This window comes from Nicotiana tabacum, chromosome 16 (assembly GCF_000715075.1).
Source record: "Nicotiana tabacum cultivar K326 chromosome 16, ASM71507v2, whole genome shotgun sequence".
Lineage (NCBI taxonomy): Eukaryota > Viridiplantae > Streptophyta > Magnoliopsida > Solanales > Solanaceae > Nicotiana > Nicotiana tabacum.
The window spans coordinates 119,275,899-119,299,121 of record NC_134095.1 but is presented as its reverse complement, the minus strand read 5'-3'; the positions used below and the strand labels follow the sequence as shown (position 1 = coordinate 119,299,121).

Here is a 23,223-nt window from a genome sequence, read left to right as displayed (position 1 = left end):
GGATCGGACTAATAGTCCAGACACCTGAAGATGTCATGCCATTTAAATGCGAGTCATAACCTATATGACTCATTTGATCAAATCTCTATAAAAATCCCTAAATGATTTAAAATGCCTGAAGCATATTCAAAATCTCAAGAAATGTACTCAATCAGATTACAAATATCTTTGTACGGTTTAAAGCAATCTGGGCGTATGTGGTATTATCGCCTCAGTGAATATTTGTTGAAAGAAAGTTACATATATGATGTTATTTGTCCATGTATTTTTATAAATAAAACGACATCAGAGTTTGTTATACTTGCTGTTTATGTTGATTACATAAATCTTGTTGGAACTCCAGAAGAGCTCCAAAAGGTAATTGAATATCTTAAGAAAGAATTTGATATGAAAGATCTTGGGAAGACCAAACTTTATCTTGGTTGCAAATTGAACATTTAGTAGACGAGATCTTTATCCATCAATTTACCTATACAGCAAGGGTCTTAAAACGCTTTTATATGGACAAAGCGCACCCATTGAGTACACCAATGGTTGTTCGATCACTTGAAGTGGATAAGGATTTGTTCCGACCTCCAGAAGAGGATGAGGAACTCCTTGGTCCCGAAGTACCCTACCTCAGTGCAATTGGTGCACTAATGTATCTTGTTAATGCTACAAGACCTGACATAGCATTTTCTGTTAATTTACTAGCAAGATATAGTTCTTCTCCTGCACGGATTAAGGATCCGTTCTTACCTCCAGAAGAGAATGATGAACTCCTTGGTCCAGATATACCCAAGTCTCTGCACTGTACTCTTTTTCCCTTGCTCGGGTTTTTTCCTGGTAAGGTTTTTAATGAGGCAGCTTGCAATGTATATTATTAGTGTACTCTTTTCCTTGACTAGGATTTTTTCCCACGGGATTTTTTCTAGTTAGGTTTTAACGAGGCAATAATAATGAACATCTAAGGGGGAGTGTTATAAATATATATTATGGATGTTTATTTAGTACTTCGTTGTAAATAAGCTTCATGAAGAAGCTTATCCATATTGGACTCCGCCGTAAATATGTTTATCTATTTAGTAAGCTTCCTGAAGAAGCTTATCATTTCGGTAGTCCGTTATGGATAAATATTACCCCCGGCAGAAGATTATCTATATCTGGTACAATAGCAGCTTACAAGCAACTTACAAGTAACTTACAAGCAGCTTACAAGCAACTTACAAGTAGCTTACAAGCAGCTTACACAGCAGCTTCATTTCATTCGAGAAAAATATGATTTGGAATGTGATAAAAGATCCACAATTTTCTACAAAGGCAATGTTGCATGCATAGCCCAATTAAAGGGAGGATTTATAAAAGGAGATAGAACAAAGCACATTTCACCAAAATTATTCTACACACATGATCTTCAGAAAAATGGTGACATTGATGTGCAACAAATCCGTTCAACTGACAATCCGACAGATTTGTTCACTAAATCTTTGCCAACTTCAACTTGTGAGAAGATGGTATACAAGATTAGAATGTGGGGACTCAAATATTTGAAATAAGGTTTTCGTCAGGGGGAGTGAATACGCGTTGTACTCTTTTTCCCTTACTAAGGTTTTTCCCATGGGGTTTTTCTTGTAAGGTTTTTAATGAGGCGGCTAGAAATGCGTATTACTAAATATGTGTACTCTTTTTCCTTCACTAGGATTTTTTCCACTGAATTTTTCCTAGTAAGGTTTTAACGAGGCACAATATCTTTTAATGAACATCCAAGGGGGAGTGTTATGAAAATAATTATATTGTGGATGTTCATTTAATACTCCGCTATAGATAATCTTCCTGAAGAAGATTATCCATTTAGTACTCCATTAAAGTTTATCTACAAGCAGCTGATGCAAGCAACTGAATGAAATGATTTAAAGCAACTTCTTATTAAACAGGCAGGTTGCAAGCAGCTCATGCAGACAGCTGACAAGCAGCTGAAGAAAAGCCTTGCAGCTGCTTCCAGAAAAGCCTCGTAACTGCTTCATTTCTTCTATAAATAGAGGAGTTTTCAGTTCATTATGGACATCAGTTTGAAAGTTGAATAATATATCAACCTCTCTCTCTACTTCTCTTCGGTTTCTTTACTTTAAAGTATTTATTTTATAACATCTTATATATTGTTTGTGAATAATAGTTTTTCTAAAAAAATATATGTATGTGTATGTCGATACTGATTGAAAAAAAATACAAAGTAAATATTAATTTACAGTAAGTAAAGCGTTAAAACCACAGCATTTTCAAACCTAAACTTACAAGGGAAAACCATAATAAGCAGATAGTGCTGACACAGTATCCTGCATCCGTTATTAGATTCAAGTTCAACTTTGTGTAGTTTGTCTTATTTGGCCATGTGTTCAGGGGTTAGATTTTGCTTTGTAAAGAGCCAAAGAATGAGACTACGCAGAGATTAGATTATGTATCAGGTAAAAATCCACAAAAAAAGAAAAAAAAGATTATGTATCAGGTCTTCTTGAATGCATAGCGACCCAGAAGAAGCTAATTAAGAATTTAATTAGCTCTTGACCATAGTAGGAAAAACCAAGACGTCTACTTAGAATAACACTAGCATTTTGAAGAATTTAAATATAATAAAATTGGATGTGGTAAATAATCAAATTAAAATAGGAGAAAATAACTAATTGCATATATATATATATATATATATATATATGCTATTAACATATATAAATATAGACTGGAGAAAGCAAGTAATTAACTTAGGATGTGATCGCTTGAGGCTTGAGCTGGAAGAGTATGTACGGATAATGGGACGTAATTAAAGTCATAGTAATAGGAGCTAATTAATGTCACATACAGTCTATTATTATAACATTAAAATAACAAAATTGTCTTTTTATTGCATTAAAGTAATTGAACTATTTTCATTATATAATACTTCCTCTGTTCACTTTTACTTGGCATGTATACTAAAAATAGATTTTCATTTTTACTTGTCACTTTACGCATACTAAGAGAATACAATTTTTTTCCAGTTATACCCACAGTATTTATTACTCATTTCAAATCATTTTCTCAAATCCAATAAAATATGCATCAATTAATATGGGTATCATGGTAAATTATGCACTTCGTTTATTATTTCTTAAGGGACATAAAAAGTTAAAACGTATCAAGTAAACGTGAACGGAGAGAGTAATATAGAATCGATGTTTATTTAAAACAAGAAAGGAACTAAGGGACTTAGCAATCAACTAAGCCTTAGTTTCAAAGTAATTAGAATCTTTAAGAGTCTGTTTGGAAAGCCACCTTGTCATTGGAATTGGTGTGATTACTAGGGTAGTAATTACACAACCTAATAATTACTCAGTTGTGTAATTACGACGACATGTTTGTTTGTCATAGTGTAATTACAGTGTAATTACAAGTTTACTGTTTGGTTGCACAAATATAATTACACAGTTAGATTAAATTTAAAATTAAGTAATTATCAAAACTTAAAAGTTAATATAAAAAATATATGCCTATAAAGTTTTATAAGTATAAATGATATTATATTTGGTATTTAAGATGTATATTTTTCGTGAATATACATTAATAAGTAATCATATATTTATAACTAATATTCTGAAAATAATTTATATATATATATATATATATATATTAAATTAATAATATTTAGTTTAGATACGTACAAAAATTAAAAATATACGTTTTTTTTGTAAGAACATCATGGAATTCATATTTGATAAAATAAATTAATATTTATAAATATAATATCATAACATTATGAAACATAATAAGTTTATAACCACATTCAACAATGAAATTCCACTTTAATTACATCACTCATTATATGACAAGTTTGTAAATGACTCATTATTTATAATATTAGAAGGTGTAATTTCAAAAAATAGAATAATAAAATAAATAAAAATAAAATATAAGCAATTACATGAAATAACAAGAAATAAAGGAAGAGAAATAAAAGATAAATAATGTACAAAAAAAATATTTTAAAATTTTAAAAGAAATTAAAAAGTAAAAATAAAATTTAAAAAATTAAAATAATAGAAATAAAAAGTTATAAAGAAAATAAATTGAAATAAAATAAAAAGGAAAGAAAATAAAAAATAACCTTGTAATTACATAGTGTAATTACCACCAATTCTCACCTCCCCTTGAGAATTGGAGAGTGTAATTACACCCCTCCAATTACACTCAATTCCATGCTGACTGAGTAATTATTTGGCCAAACAAACATGTCAAACTGTGTAATTACACCCAATTACACCTCCTAGGTGGCTTTCCAAACATGCTCTAAACCAAAAAAAAAAAAAGTAATTAGAATCAGCTATAATAAGCTGTGCTTGTTATGACTTGCTTATTTTGGCTATTTTAATTGAATTTTTCCTTTCAGAACACTTTAAAGCTCCATTGTTTCAAATAAATTAACCTGCCAAAAATGTAGCATTCAATGACTTGACACAAGAAATTAAATATAGTGATCCCTCAGATCATGTTGTAAACTATAACCTTATCATTCATCCATCATAATATACAGTTACAGGGGAAAATTGCTACACCTTTTCAGTGAGCCAAACTGTAGTTAAAACTAACTATAAAGCAAAATAAAACTAAGAGTTTTAACTTACTTTTACTAATTATTTGATGGATGAAGTCAGAATCTCCACTGCTTAGCTAGAAGGCACAAGTGGTGCGAGTTCTTTCAATTGCCCGACGACCTGCCTCATTCTTGGCCTGGCAGAAAGGGATTCTGTAGTACACATTAGAGCCAAATGCAACATGTCCACAAGTTTGTCCTCCGGACCTGCCTCCCATAAACCGGTGTAGAATATGTCCTGTATCTTGTTATCGCGCAGTAACATGTTTGCCCATGAAACAATGTTGAATCCGTTCTCGTGCACAGAGAACGAAGGATCTAGAGCTCGCTTGTCAGAGAGCAACTCGAGTAGCACGACACCATAGCTGTAAACATCGGCCTTGTCTGACACGCGACATGTTAGAGCATATTCTGGTGCTACGTACCCGAAAGTTCCTGCTACATTTGTGGTTGTGCAGGTTTCTGGTCCCATGATCCTTGACAACCCAAAATCCGATAAATAAGCGTTCATCTCATTGTCCAACAATATATTACTTGGCTTGACATCACGGTGGACAATGCGTGGGACACATTGATCATGTAGATAAGCAATTCCAAGGGAAATGTCGAGAGCAATCTTGTGTAGCACTTTAAAATCAAACACTCTACTGGCTCTATCCCGTATAAATTTCTCTAAACTACCTCCTGGGATATAATTATATATCAGGAACATATCTGCCTCACTTGCAAAATAGCCAATTAGTGTAATGAGATTGGGATGACTTATGCTTTTAAGGCTATTAATCTCAGCCTCGAACTGGCGAACTCCTTGACATCTTTCGACCAATAGCCTCTTTACTGCCACTATAAGACCAGAGGAAACTTCAGCTTTGTATGTGGAACCAAAACCACCATTTCCAATGCAGTTGCTCCAGCTAAAGTTTCTGGTAGCGTGGACGATGTTATCATATGTCAAACGTACTCCTATGTCATTGAAAACTGTAACATCACTTCTTTCAGGTGATTCAGAGGCCTCAACTTTAGGACTTGCTGTCCGCTTTGCTATGTGCATACAGAAGGCAACAATAATAGCAAGAACTGAAACAATGACAGTTGCAGATACTGCAGCAGCAATTTCAATGGAACAAAGTCCTCTCTTAGCATTTTTAGACTCAGGCCTTGGTGGAGGAGCATTGGGTTGTTTACCCATTGGTGGTGCTGAAAAAACAGCGAGTTTTGGCCTGGATGAAAGAAAAGGATTTCCAATAAAGCTACACGACTTTATCACCTCATCCGATGGCAACACTCCAGATAAATTATTGAATGAGAAGTTGCATGCATGAAGAGATGTCATATTTTCCAAACCTGAGGGAATCTGTCCAGTCAATGTATTATTGTTGAGCAACAGAACGGTTAAATTTACCAGGCGCATGAGACCTTCAGGAATGTCACCAGAGAATGAGTTTGATGAGAGGTCCAAAACTTCAAGAGAATGCATCTGAGAAAAGAAAGGAGAGATGCTGCCACTAAGCTGGTTATTAGCCAAGCTTAGAAAAGTTAGATTCTTCATGTCATAGAGATCAGCCGGAATTTGACCGTGCAACTTGTTCCAGCTCAAGTCAAGTACAATGAGGGAATTACAATGACCAAGGTGCTTGGGCAAGGACCCAGAGATATTGTTTCTGGACTCGTCAAAAGATTTGAGAGACCTGCATTCTGAACATATGTAAGCAGGAACTTGACCAGAGATCTCATTGCTGCTTACATTAACTGACATTCCACCTAATCCATCACAGTTTCCAAATAAGCTCCCATTCAATGATCCAGTAAGCTTGTTTCCACCAGCAAGAAACGCATAATCAATGCGCTTTCCTAAGCTTTCATGGACCATTGGAAGTAAAGGAATTCCACCGGTGAAGCTGTTTCCACCAAAATTATGAATCACTGGAAGACCGGTAGTAGGAAAAGGCAAACGGCTCTCTGAAAAAGTTTTATATGTTAAGAATGACAGGTAGGAAAAAGTTGGATTGAAAGTGTTGATAAGGTTCTTGTCGGATGAGGGATCACGGGGACAAACACTTGTGTTATACTGGGGAATTGGGCCTGACATGAGGTTCTTACTGATATCGAAAAGAGTCATACAAGGAACAGGAAGCTTTTTATCAAGATTCCCAGAGAGCCTGTTTGAGCTGATGTTAAGAAAAAAAAGACCATGGCACCGGACAAACAAACCAGAAATTTTGCCCACGAAAAAGTTTTGAGCTAAATTCACCACCTTTAGGCTGTCACAATGTCCCCATTCATTGGGAAAATGTCCTCTGAGATTTGCTCCTGGAGCCCAAAGTACTTCCAATTTTGGCAGCATAGTAATCACTGAAGGAATGGAGCCCTCAAAGAAGTTCAGCTCACCTAATGCATCATCAAATGGCAGCTCCCTATGCAGATTGAAGAGATTTGAGAGAACAAGAATCGACAAATTAAGGCAATTTCCAAGCTGTGGTGGAATAGGACCGTAAAGGCTGTTTCGCGAAACATCCAGAACTTCAAGCCTTTGAAGCCTACCTAGCTCAGAAGGGATAGCACCAGTAAATGCATTTGAAGTCAACAAAAGAGTCCTTAAGTGACTACATTTCCCCAATACACGCGGAATCTCCCCTTGTAGGAAATTAAATGACAAATCTAAATGTTCAAGATTCTTGCATTTAATCCCCAAGTTAAGTGGAACATGCCCAATTAATCGATTAAACGACAAATTAAGCACCCTTAACTTTTCGAAACCACCTATAAACCCTGGAATGACATCATTTATTCTGTTTCCCGCTAAATTCAATACACTCAAAAACCTACATTTTGCTAGAGAAGTTGGAAACTCCCCTACAATTCTGTTAAACCCCAGGTTAAGAACTCTTAGTTTTCTCAAACCAGAAAAATTATAGCTCGAAAAATTTCCCTGAATGAAATTCCCTTCTAAATCAAGTACTTCAAGATTATCTAATCCCCATATCTGAACAGGAATTTCACCAGTAAGATCATGGAATGGAAGAGATAGAACCCTAAGATCTTTGAGGTATCCAATAACAGAAGACAAATTCCCAACAAGTTTAACATTCATATGAAAGCAACTGTTTCTTCTAATCCGAAAGCCATGCAATGCTAACTCAGGATTACTAGTACAAAAAGCAGAATTAGTACTATTACCTCTGATTCTCAATTCTGAAACCCTGGAATTTGAGTTGCATGACACTCCATACCAAGAACAGTAGCTAGACTTTTCTGCTTTCCAGCTTGATGAAATGCCAGAGGAATCACCAAGTGATTTCTTCAATTCCAACAAAGCTATTTTCTCATAAACCACCTCTTCAGAAGCTGAAAAGGAAAAGCAAGAGAAAACAAATGCAATCATCAAGAACAAATTCAGTGTTCTTGAAAACAGAATCCCAGGTTTTTCCTTTCTGTCCAACAACTGCATTTTGTCACTTTTCATTGCCAAGAACACAATCCCAGAAGCCAAAAGGGAACTCAGTTTTCAAATTCAGATTCAAAGAACCAATTCTTGGTGCTTTATTAAAAGCAAAAAAAAAATGATTCTTGAATTTGAAAAATGGAAAAAGGATGAACGATGAAAGCAAAGAAATGAAGAAAATTCTCTTTCTTCACTTCAGCAACAAACTAAAAAAAGAAAGAAAAAGATATTCTGTATATAGAACTAAGACAATAGAAGAAGAAAAAGAATGAAGTCTTCTTCTTCTACTACTAGAGTTCTGTGACTAATTTCTCAAGGGAGTTGCTACAGTGAGCTTCTTTTATTGAGCACATTAGTTATTCAAACAACATGTGTTATTTATACTGGAGTAGGATCTTCAGTGGGTCCCCAGGTGGACTTAGAAGGCCTGTAGGTCCCACTTTCGCTCTCTTGAATTTTTTTTTTAAAAAACAATCAAGTTCACACACAGAAAAAAAGGAGAAAAAAATTCGAAATTATTTGAGCGGCTCGCCACGTGGCAAAATGTATAAGTCCCACGTAGAATAACAGTTGATACGACCAACGATTGCATTCTTTTGAGTATAGTATTTCCACTACAACGTTGTCGTTTTAACCATATTTTTGAAAAGAATAATTATAGAAAAAAAAAGGAGAAAATAGGCTTTGCTGTTTTTTAGAGTAAATATTTTTAGGAAAAATGAATTTATTGCAATAAAGGAATATTCTCTAAAAATGCTACTGAGAAACTAACTAGTAGTAGTAATTAATTGAGATAAAAATTATAAAAAAAAAAATTGTGAGATAAAAATGGTCAGAATTATTAGTGTGATAGTTATCTGCTCATTAAAAAAAGTAACGATTTTTATTAAATGGGATGAGATTGCCAACCTCACACCTACAAAAAAAAAAAGAGATTAACAGATGTTGCCATAATAAATTTTCGTAATCTAGTTCAAAATAACTAGATTGTGTGGTTAATATTTGCAACCTAATCTGGCAAAGAGGAAAACTTAATTAAGTGCTAACCACTCCTCACGTTTTATTGCAGCACGAGTGGGAAAAAAACAAAATATTAGTCTCTGTCATTTCATGACAGTGTATAATTAGTTTAAGATTATGACTAATTCGTTGTCAAAATGAATCCTTGTCATTTCACTGGGGAGATAGTATTTCAAAACTATAACTAAATCATTTGGTACAGATACTTCAAAATTATGACAAAATCATGTGTTGTAATACTTGTTACTTAATCTGAGAAGATAAAATCTTATTTTAGTGCTTGAAACTTTATTCCGTTTGTCACGAGGAAGAACCAAATATTTTTCAGTGTGTCATTTTATATGACGGTGTTTAATGGATTGAGAGGGAAATGTTGTCAAAATCTATTTTTATCATATCATCAGGGAGACAGATAAGAGTTTCAAAATTATAACTAAATCATGTAATTTAATAAATGTTACTCAATCCGACTAGATAAAAACTTATCTCAGTGCTAAACAGTAGTGGCGAAGCTAGAAATTTCGCGAAGTGTGTTCAAGATTTAATATACACATATAAAAAATAATTTTTAACCTATATATATAATATAAGTTTCTATATATACAATATATTTTTTCGATAAAGGGTGTTCAGTTCCTATTTATGAAAGACGATGTTTAGTCTGTAGATTTTTACATTGGAAAGAAAATGTTGCCACAATAAATTTTCAACATATTATCATAAAAATAGTTAGGAGTATTTTAAAGCAATAACTAAATTTTGTGGTTTAATATTTGCTACTTAATCTAATAAGATAAATTCTACGTTAATATTCATTCGTTCTATTTTACTATTGGAAGAACCAAAATACAGTTTCTTGTGTCATTTCATATGACGGTATTTAATAGACGTAGAGTTTAAGATAGGGAGGATAATAATGGCAAAATAAATTCTCGTCATATCATCGAGAAATAGACATGACAACAACAATAACGATTTAGTAAAATCTCATTAGCGGAGTCTGGGGAGGATAGTGTATATGCAGACCTTACACCTACCCCGAGGGAGTAGAGAGGCTATTTTCGAAAGACTCACGGCTCAAGAAGAGAAAAAGACAAAAATACAAAAAGAGACAATATCAGTACCACCCCAGAAATTATAGGAAAAGTAACAACAACATGAAAACTAGAAGATAGAAAAGATAGATGCAAAGTAAAAGCGAGACAGTAAATAGACCCGGCACTATGAGAAATGAAAGAGTAGTAAGATACAACATTGTCACTAGTCTCACGAAGGTACGAAGTAAGGAAAGACTCAACTGCCTCCTAACCTACAACCCTAGTGCTCGACCTCCACAACTTCTTATCAACAGTCATGTCCTCGGAAATCTGAAGCCTTGTCATGTCCTACCTGATCATCTCTCTCCAATACTTCTTAGGCCGCCCTCTACCTCTTCTCGTACCCTTCACAACCAACCGCTCACACCTCCTTCCCGCGTCTTTTCACCAAAGGGAGTCACGCCCACCTTCTCCCAAATATCATCATTCATAATCTTATCCATCCTAATGTTCCCGCACATCTACCTCAACATCATCATTTCTGCTACTTTCATCTTCTAGATATGTGAGTTCTTAACATGTCAACACTCAGCCCCATACATTATGGTCGGTCTAACCACCGCTTTATAAAACTTATCTTAGAGTATCGGTGGCACTTTCTTGTCACACATGACTCCAGATTCTAACCTTCATTCCATCCACCCCACCCCAATACGATGTGTGACATCCTCGTCAATCTCCCATCCCCCCTGGATAACCGACCAAAGGTACTTGAAACTGTCTCTACTTGGGATGACATGTGATCCAAGCCTCACATCCATGCCCATTTCCCTCGGCTCAGCGCTAAACTTACACTCCAGGTATTCCGTCTTCGTCCTACTCAGCTTGAAACCCTTGGACCCAAGAGCATGTGTCCAAACCTCCAGCCTCTCGTTAGCACCTGCTCGCGACTCATCAATCAGAACTATGTCATCAGCGAATAGCTTATACCATGGCACCTCTCCTTGAATATGGTGAATTAACGCGTCCATCACCAGTGCAAATAAGAACGGACTGAGCGGAGAACCTTAGTGTAACCCCGTAACAACCGAAAAATGATCAGAGTCGTCTCCTACTGTCCTGACCCGAGTCTTAGCCCCATCATACATGTCCTTAATCGCCCTAATGTAGGCAACCAGCACTCCTTTTGCCTTCAAGCATCTCTAGAGAACTTCTCTAGGAACATTGTCATACGCTTTCTCTAGGTCAATAAACACTATGTGCAGATCCTTCTTCCTCTCCCTATACTGTTCCACCACCCGTATAATAAGGTGTATAGCTTCTGTAGTAGAACGACCCGACATGAACCGAACTTGTTGTCTGATATTGACACCGTTCTCTTCACCCTCGCTTCAACCACCCTCTCCCAAACTTTCATGGTATGACTTAGTAATTTGATACCCCTATAATTGTTACAACTCTGGATATCACCTTTGTTCTTATACAACGGCACCATCGTACTCTGCCTCCACTCATCTGACATCCTCTTCGTCCTAAAAATAACATTAAACAGTCCAGTCAGCCACTCCAAGCCTGCTTTACCCATACACTTCCAAAATTGAACCGAAATTTCATCTGGCCCGGTCGCTCTGCCCCTGATCATCTTACGCACAGCTCCCACGATCTCCTCAACCTTGATGTGTCTGCAGTACCCAAAGTCGCGGTGACTTTAGGAATGCCCCAGTTCACCTAGGACAATATCCTGATCCCCTTCTTCATTAAGAAGTTTATGAAAGTAAGTTTGTCATCTCCTCTTAATCTGGGCATCTTCCATCAATACTCTACCATCATCGTCCTTAATGTATCTCACTTGGTCCAAATCCCGAGCCTTCCTCTCTCTCGTCTTGGCCAGCCGAATAACTTCTTCTTCCCGTCTTTTCCCCCCCAGTTCCTCGTACATACGACCATAAGCCGCAGTCTTAGCCTCCGTGACCGCCAACTTAGCTTCCTTCCTAGCTACCTTATACCTCTCCATGCATGCTCTCCTCTCCTCCTCATTTGTGCTCCCTACTAACTTCAGGTACGTTGCCTTCTTCGCTTCCAAAGTACCTTGGACCATTTATTCCACCACCAGTTTCCTTTGTGCACACCAAAGACGCCCGTCGAGACCCCAAACACCTCCCTCGTAGTGTCCCTTATACAACCTACTGATGTCGACCACATAATGTTTGTGTCACCGCTGCTCCTCCAGGCTCCCATAGCCGCCAACTGCCCCTCGAACTCTTGGGCTTTATCCTTAGTCAAGGCTCCCCACCTAATTTTCGGTTTTCCTCGCGCAGACCTTTTCCTCCTCTTTAACATAATACCAACGTCCATCACCAAAATCTGATGCTGCGTTGTGAGTATCTCACCCGGAATAACCTTGCAATCCTTGCACAGCCCTCTGTCATGCTTCCTAAGGAAGAGATAGTCGATCTGAGTCTTTGCCACCGCATTTTGAAAAGTAACCAAATGTTCCTCCCTCTTCAGAAAACTAGAGTTCACAATCACCAACCCAAAAGCCTTAGCGAGGTACCTTCTTTGTTCCTCTCCCCAAAACCGAAGCCTCCATGCACCTCACCATAATCACCTGCGGTCGACCCAATATGACCATTGAAATCCCCTCCTATAAATAGCCTCTCAGCAGGCGAAACCTGATGCACAATCTCATCTAACCCCTCCTAGAAGCGTCGTTTGATATCCTCATCCAGGCCCGCATGGTGTGTGTAAGCACTAACAACGTTTACGGTGCACTCTCCAACCACCAACTTAATGGTCATCAAGATATAATGGAATCATGTGATTTGATATTCGTTACTTAATTTGACAACAAAAAAACACTTATTTTGTGGAAAAATCAAAATACTTTTCTTGTGTCGTCATTTCACATGACGGTGTTTAATTGTCATAGAGTTTAAGATTAGGAGAAAAATATTGCCAAAATAAATTCGTGTCAATCATAAAGAGATAGACATGAGTATTTCAAAATTATAACTAAATCATGTGGTTTTGATATCTTTTACTTAATGTGACAAGATAAAAACTTATTCCATTGTTATCTACTCCTCACATTTAATTGCAATAGTAGTGAAAAATACAATACTTTTCTTATGTCTTTTTTACAACGGTGTTTAATGGATACACAATTTTAAAAGTTGGATGGAGAAAGTATTTCATACTAGACCTAAGTAGGAAACTAGCATGCTAACACTAGCTACTAAAATAAACTTTTTTTTTTCAATTTTCTTTTTTCCTACTAAAATAAACTTGATGTATGTATGGTGAGAGGTGGGCGGTTAGGGTGGTGGTCGTGGCCTGGTGGATGGTAAGGTGGCATGAGACTGCGGTCGGGGGTGAGGGTGTGTGGGGTTGAGGGGGTGGGCGTGAAGGTTAGGTGTTGAAGGGCGTGGAATGTCACTTATGGAATTTTTTCCCCCTACTTTCATTAGGGTAGTCATTATCCTAATTTTTAAGGAACTTATTTTTCAAAATATTTTTGCCAACAAATATAAAAAAGGTTGAAAAATATTTCCTCCATACAAAACACACCATTAGATCCATATAGCAAAACACTAATGTAACATCCCAATTTTTTCCTAAATAATATCAAAAGACGGCATTACCCAGAGACTAAGGGTATTCAAACTTTAATATGCATGTGTAAAAAGTAGTTTTAACACACAAATGTAATATAATTTTTTATATACACAATATAATTCTCCAATGAAAGGTGTTCACTGGACCGCCTTCACTGTATGTGGCTACGCCACCGACACTACCTCCATCATATTCTCTCTTCCCACCTTTTCTACTCCCAGCTTGAAAAAGGAAAGAAATGGTTGCACAATAATGGACTAAGTAGTGTGAGGCAACAAATATATCTAAGCCCCACTGCCTACTTATATACACTAAAAGAGTTCAAGATATTAGACATTGTTCAATGCTTGAATAAATTAGCTACTATCAATCTCCACATTTTGCCAAGCTTGTTGCTGCTGATAACATTATGCATCTTAAAACTTCTAAATTCTCTTGATTCTACGGAACCTATGCATGTAGGTGGCAAGCATTTTCAATGAACGAGGCAGAAGTAGGAGGAGGGCCGAAATGGAATTAGGCCTTCACGTCCTAGGAAACAGCTAGAGTAGGGATGGCAAGAATTACAAGAAGGGCATCAACCACAAGAACAAAGGCAGGCAGAGCTCAATGGGTATGCTGGTGCTCAGGCTATCCTTTTTCACATACAGTTCCTCTTCCCTCAAACTGCACAGATGAAAAGAATGACTCTATCAGGTCTCTACAATGGGCCGTAATTGAAGGATTCTTTAGAACGTATATATACGACATGCCAATATCAAATGTCATAGTAAGTAGAAATTTTCAGACTAGGTAAACCAACTTATCATATAATTGAGCGAGAGAGAGAGAAAGTCATACCTGGCAAGATCAAATAATTTATAGTCCCATCAAGCAGAATGCCCGGCTACAATGCAGAAAAGTTGCGCACAGAGCTTTGCCATGTCAGGCACTTGCAGTTGCAACGAGAAGTTGGACACTAGGAGCAGCAGCGTAGCGAGGTAAAACACTTGCATTGGCAGCTCGGCCATTTGCAGCAACCACCATGGCTGCATGGCCATTTGCAGCAGCCGACAGGCATGCTTGGCCACTTACAAGAGCAACCTGCGCAGCTTGGCCACTTACAAGAGCAACCTGAGCAGCTTGGCCACTTACAAGAACAACCTGAGCAGCTTAGCCACTTACAAGAGAAACCTGAGCAGCTTGGCCACTTACAAGAGCAACCTGAGCAGCTTAGCCACTTACAAGAGCAACCTGAGCAACTTAGCCACTTACAAGAGAAACTCGAGCAGCTTAGCCACTTAAAGGAGAAACCTGAGCAGCTTAGCCACTTACAAGAGCAACCTGAGCAGTTTAACCACTTACAAGAGCAACCTGAGCACTTCAACGAGCAGCTTGGCCAACTTGAGCAGCAAGAACCGCTACAAGAACAACAGCATGACCACCAAGAAGACTTCTTTTTTCTGCATAGAGAGAGTGTTTTCCATATCAGCTAAAAACACAATATTGGGGAAGTAGGAACTTTCATGCCCATAGACTCTAATAGTACCCAAAGAGGACTGAAATACTATCCCATGAGACATTAGAGAGTAGGTGAACACAGAAACCTACAATCGCCAACTCATTTAGACCAAAACTGGTCGCATCAAAACCTGATCGCCTATGTTTCCTTACTTTGAGTAAAACTACGTTATTTGGTTGAGGTCTCTTATACCATAAAAGAAAAATAGAAAAGCAAAAATAAATATAAGCATGTAAATAAACTAAAGAGAGATGATTTGCAGTACAGAAGAGTATGGATATTTGCTTGTTAAGCAAAGTGATTCGTTAATAGGAAATTGCATAATACTTTCCTAGCTAAGTTAATTGTCCATAATAATAATGCACTTTAAGCTTCTTCTCGTGCCATGTTTGTCATCAGGTTTTGCTTGTAATCATTAATCTTTAGCAATCTTTAACTCGGATATACAGTTACAAATATGGTCTGATGCATTCTTACTGTCAAATCTTTCCAGACAATCTTAAATGATCCAGGACCTTGCTTGTCTGTATCCTTGTTCTGTCATCTGCTACTAAATACAATTAGCGATGTCGCCTCTGTGTATAAGTTATAGTATTAAAAGTACCACAAGTGCATATTTCAACTTTATGTTAGTAGAGGTGTTTATGTGGTTTAGTTTTTGGTTTACACTCTCAAATCGTCTTTAATGGCCCATGTATGAGCATGTAAGTTAGAGATAAGACAAAGAAAGAACTCTTACACTTTCACAATTTAGATGGTATCTATCTATATATTCACACATTAATGTAAAGTGCTTAATTAATGAACAAATAAGCAGGTTGTCTCTTTGTTTAACTCGGGGAAATCCAAGAACTAAATGCATGCATTAAACAATTAATTAGCGATAAAAATTCTTATCTGTACAGAAACCAAAAAAGAAGAATTGTTACTCACATTGGAAAGACAGAAGACATGCCATTCCCATCAGAATGGCGAACGGCAGTGCAGGAGTCCCTAAAGCCTTTATTTCCATCAGAGAGGCCAACGGCAGCAGAATGATTTCTGATGTCTCCTACTTTTATTTCCTCTCTAAAACGGACTACTCTCTTTGTTGGTTCATCTGAACCTGCTGCTAACAGGTTGTTTACAGCATTTACATTCCTTCCTTTCTCATGGATCTTTTCCTTACATTCTCTTCCTTTTGCAGCTGGCAAGGGCTGCCTAAACCTAGTTGGCTTGCCAGACTTGTTAATTTCTTCATATTTATCTAATGCTGCACATGAGTTGTCTCGTTTCTTTGACCGTTTAAAATCTCCATCAGTCATTACAATATCATCCCTTGCAGGACTACCATTTCCAGCAGTGTGGATACTGAACAATGATTCGTTAGAAGCAGTGCTCCATTCCTTAGAGGACGAATCCTTACTCCCAACAACGGAAGAGGGAATTCTATTGGGATCAAAAACTGCCTGCCTTTCCATCACCTGTATAGAAGGAGATTGTGTAGGTGACATGGTCGGGAATGCAGATTCATGAGTGACATCTGAAACCTGTGAGGTGGAACTTGTAGAAGTTTTCGAGGATTCTTCCAATTGATGGCACGTATCACTTTGAGATAAAAGTTTGGCATCGGAGTGAGATTTAGAAGATTCTACACCCGATGGGACAGAGTTGAATACTATTTTTGGATCCACTTGGATGTAATCATCTGAAGAAGTGCCTGATGATGAAGACGAGATGGATTGAGAATATTCTGAACTTTTAGATGACCCTATTTCACTTTCATCTAAAGTAGCATCTGAATCTCTTCTTCCTTCGCTCTCTTGCTCAGAATCCATGAGTAAAGTCAGTGGTGCAAGGGCCTCAACTTTATTTTCACTTACTGGTGCATATGTTCGAGGATACTGCCTCCATTTACATACTTAAGAGTCCATCACTGAAATACAATTAAACATCACCTTCAGAATACCATTTACTAGGCTGCACAAAGCGATTCCATTTAATGCAATAGAACCGGCCGGGGTACACATAAAGATGGGCTATTGAGGAGTGGGGTATTATAGGGACAATGTAACATTCATAACAAGCACCGTTTCATGCAGAAAATCAAATAAGGATATACGTCTAAATCCTAATTCTCGCATCTCAATCCACTTGGGGTGGAGAAGATGGCCACCATTTACCAGGTTCATCTGCTATCTGGCTTTTAAATGCATAAAGGTGAAGTAATTCTCATAATAGAATGCACACGGAGAACAAAGATCACATATTTACTCAATTAAGTGGGATGGCATTTCATCCACAAAAAAGTGCTTTAAATAGATTAAAATTTTAAATGGTGTTAATATGTTTTCAATCCAGAAACTACCATAATCACCATATATCCTACATTTCCTGATTTCTCCACATAGTCATGGATAGAACAAAAGTAAAAGATACCGACAAAAAACAAGCAAAAAGGTTGCCAAAACTATCAAATATGAAGGAAAAACGGATTTTTCAGCTAGATGCTACAACCAGTGGCGAAGCCACATAGTCATAATCGTCGAAAAATTACATTGTGTACATAGGTAAAATATTATATTTTAGAGGTATATAACACATATTGAACATCCTTTGGCGTGAATTTTTTTCACTTCTTTTAAATTTGAACACCCTTGGGGAAATTCCTAACTTCGCCACTGGCTACAACCCTCCCCCCCACCCACAACACACACACAGACATACCGTTTGTGCTAGAATACTATATGAAGGACTTAATAGGAATTATGCACCCCATAAAAGTCCCCTTTTATGCTAATGTTAATTTAGAATAATATTTTCCTTTGCATAAAAAGGAAGATAGAACTTCTTATAATCATATTTTAGCAAATTTCTATATTTGCAATAATTATTTGAGTTTTCAAACTAATAGAAGTCACTTAAGGAACGAAAATAGCAGCTAAATGGTAAATCTATGACACAAAATATTACCTTATGTATATAGCATCCTTGTATTGACAATGTCTTCCTATAGATGGAGCCACCTCTCAAGAAGCAGCTCCACTAAAAGGTCCCTCAAATTGAAATTCCCTAAAGGGGAAAAAGAAAACCAAAGAAAAATAATTGTCGACATTAACACAAAATGTTTGCCAAATCCAACAGAGTCAAAAAGGTTTGGTGATTTCTTTCCATCTGTCCAAGCCTTGGTGGATAGCTGACGAGAGGGGTAGCAGACACTCATGAAATTAGCTGAGGTACACACAACTGGCCCCGACATCACAGTTAGCGAAAGAACACATAATGTTTACAGAAAAGCACAAAGAAAATGAAAGCATTAAGCCAAACCACAATGACCAAAAGCAAGAAAAGGATAATCTTGATATGGGAATTAAGTACCTGAATAAGAACAACAATTTGTAGCTTCAAATTTGCATAATAAGTGAACCCCGGATTCTATTGTTTTTCTTTCTTGATCCCCCTTCTAATTTTTCATTTCTTTTTCAAGATTCATACAATTCTCAATAAGGGAAAGGATTAGGGTTTTGGAGGAAATGATAATTGAGAAGAAATATAATGGAAGACAAAGAGTAGGTTTCGGATTCCAATATTCTAAAAATAACAAACTTCATCTTTCGTTGGCGCCAACACACCTCCTACTAATATTGTTATCCCGTGATATGCACGTGCATAATACCACATAAATAGTAAATTCTACCAAATTCACCTCTATGGCTAACATTTTTTTAGGGTTTTAATTTGTGGAAAGCATAAAGGTATGAATTGTTCTATTTCTCTAGTTTATTATTTTTGTGATAATTTTTTATTTTTTTCAGAGTCGGGCTTCCTAATGAAATGTAAACAATATTTTTTAAATATTTTATAAAATAAAAATAAATATTCAATGTAGTAATGATTTTGAACATGATAATATCAATCAAAATGACCGGCAAAATTGAGTTAAGGAAATATTTGCTAGACACTTACAAATATATGTCAAACAAAATAGAAACGAATAGTAAAGACAATATTCAAAATTAATGTGAAATGGTTAAGATTCAATATATTATTTTGAAAAAAGATTTAATTAGACCATAAATTTTATTTATTTGAAAAAGAAAAGTCAAATATGCATTGCGCGCATAATTATCAAATAAAGAAATTACTATAAATTTTAACAAAAATAGAAACATGTTTACACTACGTATTGGATGAGTATTGAGGATCTCAAAATTACAAGATTAAAATACGTTATACGTATCGTAATATATTTACTCTCTAAATAATGTTTATTTAAGTTTAAAATAACTAGATTTTTATAACCCACTAAGAAACGTCGCATAATATAACAAAGGATGCGTATGAAATCTGTCTAAAATTACAGCTAAACTAGTACATGAAGTGCTACAACATTATGCAGTATGCCAGCCCTTTAATTATTATGTATGCTATATATTTATTAAAAGGAAAAAAGAATTAGTAAAGTCTGTAATATGTTATATCCATTATAGAAAATGTGAATAATATGTATATAATATAGCATACACAGCTGCAGATTCGACAGACACACATTATTTGTGTGTAAGAAAATTCAAATGTGCCAACCATGATTGAATGTGAACTCCCGCTAGCCATTATTCATAAGAACTTCTAGAATCATGAAGGATATAAGCATTTGGATTGCATGTGTAACTAAGCAAAGAGTTGTGTATGTGACAAATAGGTATAAGAAAATAATGAAATTATTGCCTTGCCACAGAATTATGTATGCTTGTTAGTGCGAATTGGATGATCAAATCGAAGATAATTGTAAGGCGCCGTGAAATTTTTACTTAAAAAATCAAGTCTTGTTGTGTCAAATTAGGATCATGTGTTAGAAATTCATAAAATTCTTCGCGGCTCGGACCCCTTTGGATTGATCTGTGCATTAAAAAGTTAAAGAATAGTGTTTTCCAGAAAAGTGCAATTCTGCGGTCAACTCTGCGGTCGCATAATAGCTATGCGGACCGCATAGTCACCGCAAAGTCAGGCAGTGTGAAGGTTAATTTTGAGGTCAACTATGCGGCCAAATATGCGATCGCATAGTCGATATGCGGGCCGCATGGTCGTCGCATAATCCCCTTGGAACTTTTGCGAGGAGCGGTTCTGCGGTGCATTTTGCGACCGCAGAACGGGTATGCGGACCGCATTCTGGTCGCATACCCAGGCAGATTGTCCAAGTTTTTGGGAGCATTTTTGCGGTCCATTCTGCGGGCCGCATGTCAATTTTGCGATTGCAGATCTGAGTCGGGGCTCCAGATTTCTAAATTTTAAACCCGACCCTCTGTCATTATATTATGTGCAATAGCTCATTTTGAGCCTATTTCCTGGTGCTTTTAGAGTGAGAGGGAGGGTCTAAGAGAGGGCAAGTGCCTTTCATCAAAATTGCTCCACAATTCCTTGTTAAAAACATTAAAGATAATCAAGTGGAGCACCAAAACCTTCATCCCGGGAGGTAAGACTTCATCACCTCAGCTCTTAATTTTATACATAGCTATAAGGGGTCATTAGTAAGGAAATTCATGGGGATAAGGGTGATTGCATTGCATGCATATTTTCTTAGAAGATATGGGAAAATTACAAATAGAGAGGCATGGGGAAAGGGCTAGTGTAATCTTCCATAAAAAGGGTCATAAGACCTTAATGAACACTCAATTCTTGATAAAATGCTCAAGTGAGCTTAGATTATGATCTTTTCCTCATTATGGGTTCAATTGTGCTATATTGCTTAAATAGATTGAAGTTCGAACATTCCGGAGCGTTATAGGATCAAGGAAAGATCAGTTGAGGTATGTATGGCTAAAACCCCATCTTTTAAAAATTGAGCTTCATCGACGGATGTGAGAATATGGTAAGATTAAAGTTGAATTGTTGCACTGCTTGCTATTTTATATGAATTGGTGTTGTAACCGTATAGGCATGAAAGATGTGTCTTAACGTGATCAACGTGCTACCATAATAACTTGAAAAGGGCAAGGATATGAATTATGTATTGAAATGCTTGGACTTTAAATTTAGATTGAAATTTCATTGTTGTGCCACCTACGGGAAGTCTTATCTACGCTTACAATTTAAATTGCCCTTGTGAGCACCTACTGTTCTAAATGGCAAAGCTAATATTGAAATTGGAAACGATGTAAAAATGCGGCCTAGTGCCAAGAATAATGTGATAAGTTGTGGTCCCAAGTGCCTATGAAATGATATATGTGAAAGGAAATGATTAATGCGAAGGGAACAATACCTTGGAAAGGCGGCCTAGCCGATCGGGCCGAGATCGGACTCCGCTCAAAAAAGTGGTGATATTGTGAATGAATTTCGAAAAAGAAGAAAATGAGATTATGATTGAAGTATATGTCTCAAATGAGGCAACCTAACCGATCGGGTCGAGATCGAACTCCGCTCAAGATAGCGGTGGTATTGTGAACAATGATGAATAGTGTGAAATGCCCCAAACTAAAAGCTATAGAAAAATGATGTGAAAGTTGTATGATTCTTTTATTTGATAATGTGATGTTCGTTTAAAGTTTTTAGCTATACTTGTGATTTCTTATTCTTGTATGAAAGTTCTTTCTAACTATATGGTGTTTAGTTATACATACTAGTACTATTTCATGGTACTAACGTCCCTTTTGTCGGGGGCGCTACATTTTTAAATGAATGTAGGTGGCTCCATAATAGACAGTGTCGATCGCGCATAGCGGAGTGTTCTATTTTCGAAGTCTTGGTGAGCCCCCTTTCTCCTTCAAGGGATTATGTTGTACATCTTTGTTGTAGACTTTCACTTTTGAGGTATAGCCGGGGTCTTGTTGCCGGCATTGTCATACTTGTCTTTTACATTTTTAAAGGCTCCGTAGACGTATGTGTGGGTTATGTCACTACTAGAAATTCGGAAAAAAGCGACCATAAAAAGCGACCAAAGTTAGTCGCTTACCGGTCAAAAAGCGACCAAAAAGCGTCCAAACTAGCTTGGTCGCTATTTTGCTGGTTGCTTTACCTTAGAGACCAAAGTTGGTCGCTAATCCAACTTTGGTCTCTAAGGTAAAAGGACCAAACATTTCGGGTTTTAAATATAGAGACCAACTTTGGTTGCTTTAGTATTTTAATAATATAAATTTAGCGACCAAAGTTGGACTCTATATTTAAATTACGTTTTTTATTTATTTATTATTAATCAAAATATAGCGACCAACTTTAGTCTGTAAACTAAATATTATATTTTAAAATCTGGAAAATAGCGACCAAAGTTGGTAGCTTTTTTTAATTTTTTATTTTTTTTTAAACATAAGCAACCAAAAATTGGTCGCTAATTGCAAGAATTTAATTATTTTTTAAACATATTTTCCAGAATTTTTTTTTAAAATAGAATAGCGACCAACCTTGGTCGCTATTGCCCAGAAAATATTTTTTTAATAAGAAAAGCGACCAACAAGCGACCAAAGTTGGTCGCTTTTCTGGGCAGAAACTGCCTGTTTTGGCAGCTACACCACCTGCCAGCATACCAAATTCTCTATTACAAGCAACAACAACAACAACAACACAACAACAACAACAACATTAAAACCAACAAAGTATAAAGTTCAATACAACTAACACATTAAGCTAACAAAACTAAGGTAACGCTTATTACAAGCCCATTCGAAAACTGGTTCTATTGTCTAGTTCAAAGTATATAAAGTACTCAAGGAGTGTTCTTTCAGCATCCTCGTCCGAAAGTTGGATTGCCTCGCCCGACTCATTAGGTGGCTGACTGCGTATGAATTCCTCCACGTTAGCTGTGAAGCGAACCTATAAGAAAAATTACACTGAATTAGTATTTCAAAATTTATACAAAAGTATATCAAAATACTTAATGAAAAGTAAAAAACTTACATGTATAGTCGAAGCTCGGCCCTCGACCCACCTTTCTAGATCAGTCTCTTTCTTCTTCTTTACAATACGAGTCTCATTGAATAGCTCATCTTGATTCATTGGCATCATAAAGCTATCTGGTGGCTTTGGTGATTATCCTCGT

General features: G+C 36.5%; 2 protein-coding genes across 3 annotated transcripts; both read right to left on the bottom strand.

Moving 5' to 3' along the window:
* Nucleotides 1-4,493: 4,493 nt before the first annotated feature.
* On the bottom strand, nt 4,494-8,358 carry LOC107801313 (LRR receptor-like serine/threonine-protein kinase RPK2). Its single transcript, XM_016624623.2, has one exon. The coding sequence runs from the start codon at nt 8,061-8,063 to the stop codon at nt 4,674-4,676; it is 3,390 nt and encodes a 1,129-aa protein (XP_016480109.1). The 5' UTR covers nt 8,064-8,358; the 3' UTR covers nt 4,494-4,673.
* A 5,446-nt stretch (nt 8,359-13,804) lies between these two features.
* LOC107801314 (uncharacterized) lies at nt 13,805-18,804 on the bottom strand. Of its 2 annotated transcripts, XM_075233299.1 has the most exons (5): nt 18,573-18,803; nt 18,168-18,266; nt 16,149-17,130; nt 14,555-15,156; nt 14,245-14,380 (listed from the first exon to the last, which is right to left on the bottom strand). In XM_075233299.1, exons 3-4 carry the CDS (start codon nt 17,030-17,032, stop codon nt 14,673-14,675), a joined length of 1,368 nt encoding a protein of 455 aa, XP_075089400.1. In that variant the 5' UTR covers nt 17,033-17,130; nt 18,168-18,266; nt 18,573-18,803; the 3' UTR covers nt 14,245-14,380; nt 14,555-14,672. The 2 variants fall into 2 exon arrangements, with proteins under 2 accessions (XP_016480110.2, XP_075089400.1); XM_016624624.2 differs by lacking the exon at nt 18,168-18,266 and having other exon boundaries at nt 13,805-14,380; nt 18,573-18,804.
* Between the last annotated feature and the right edge of the window lie 4,419 nt (nt 18,805-23,223).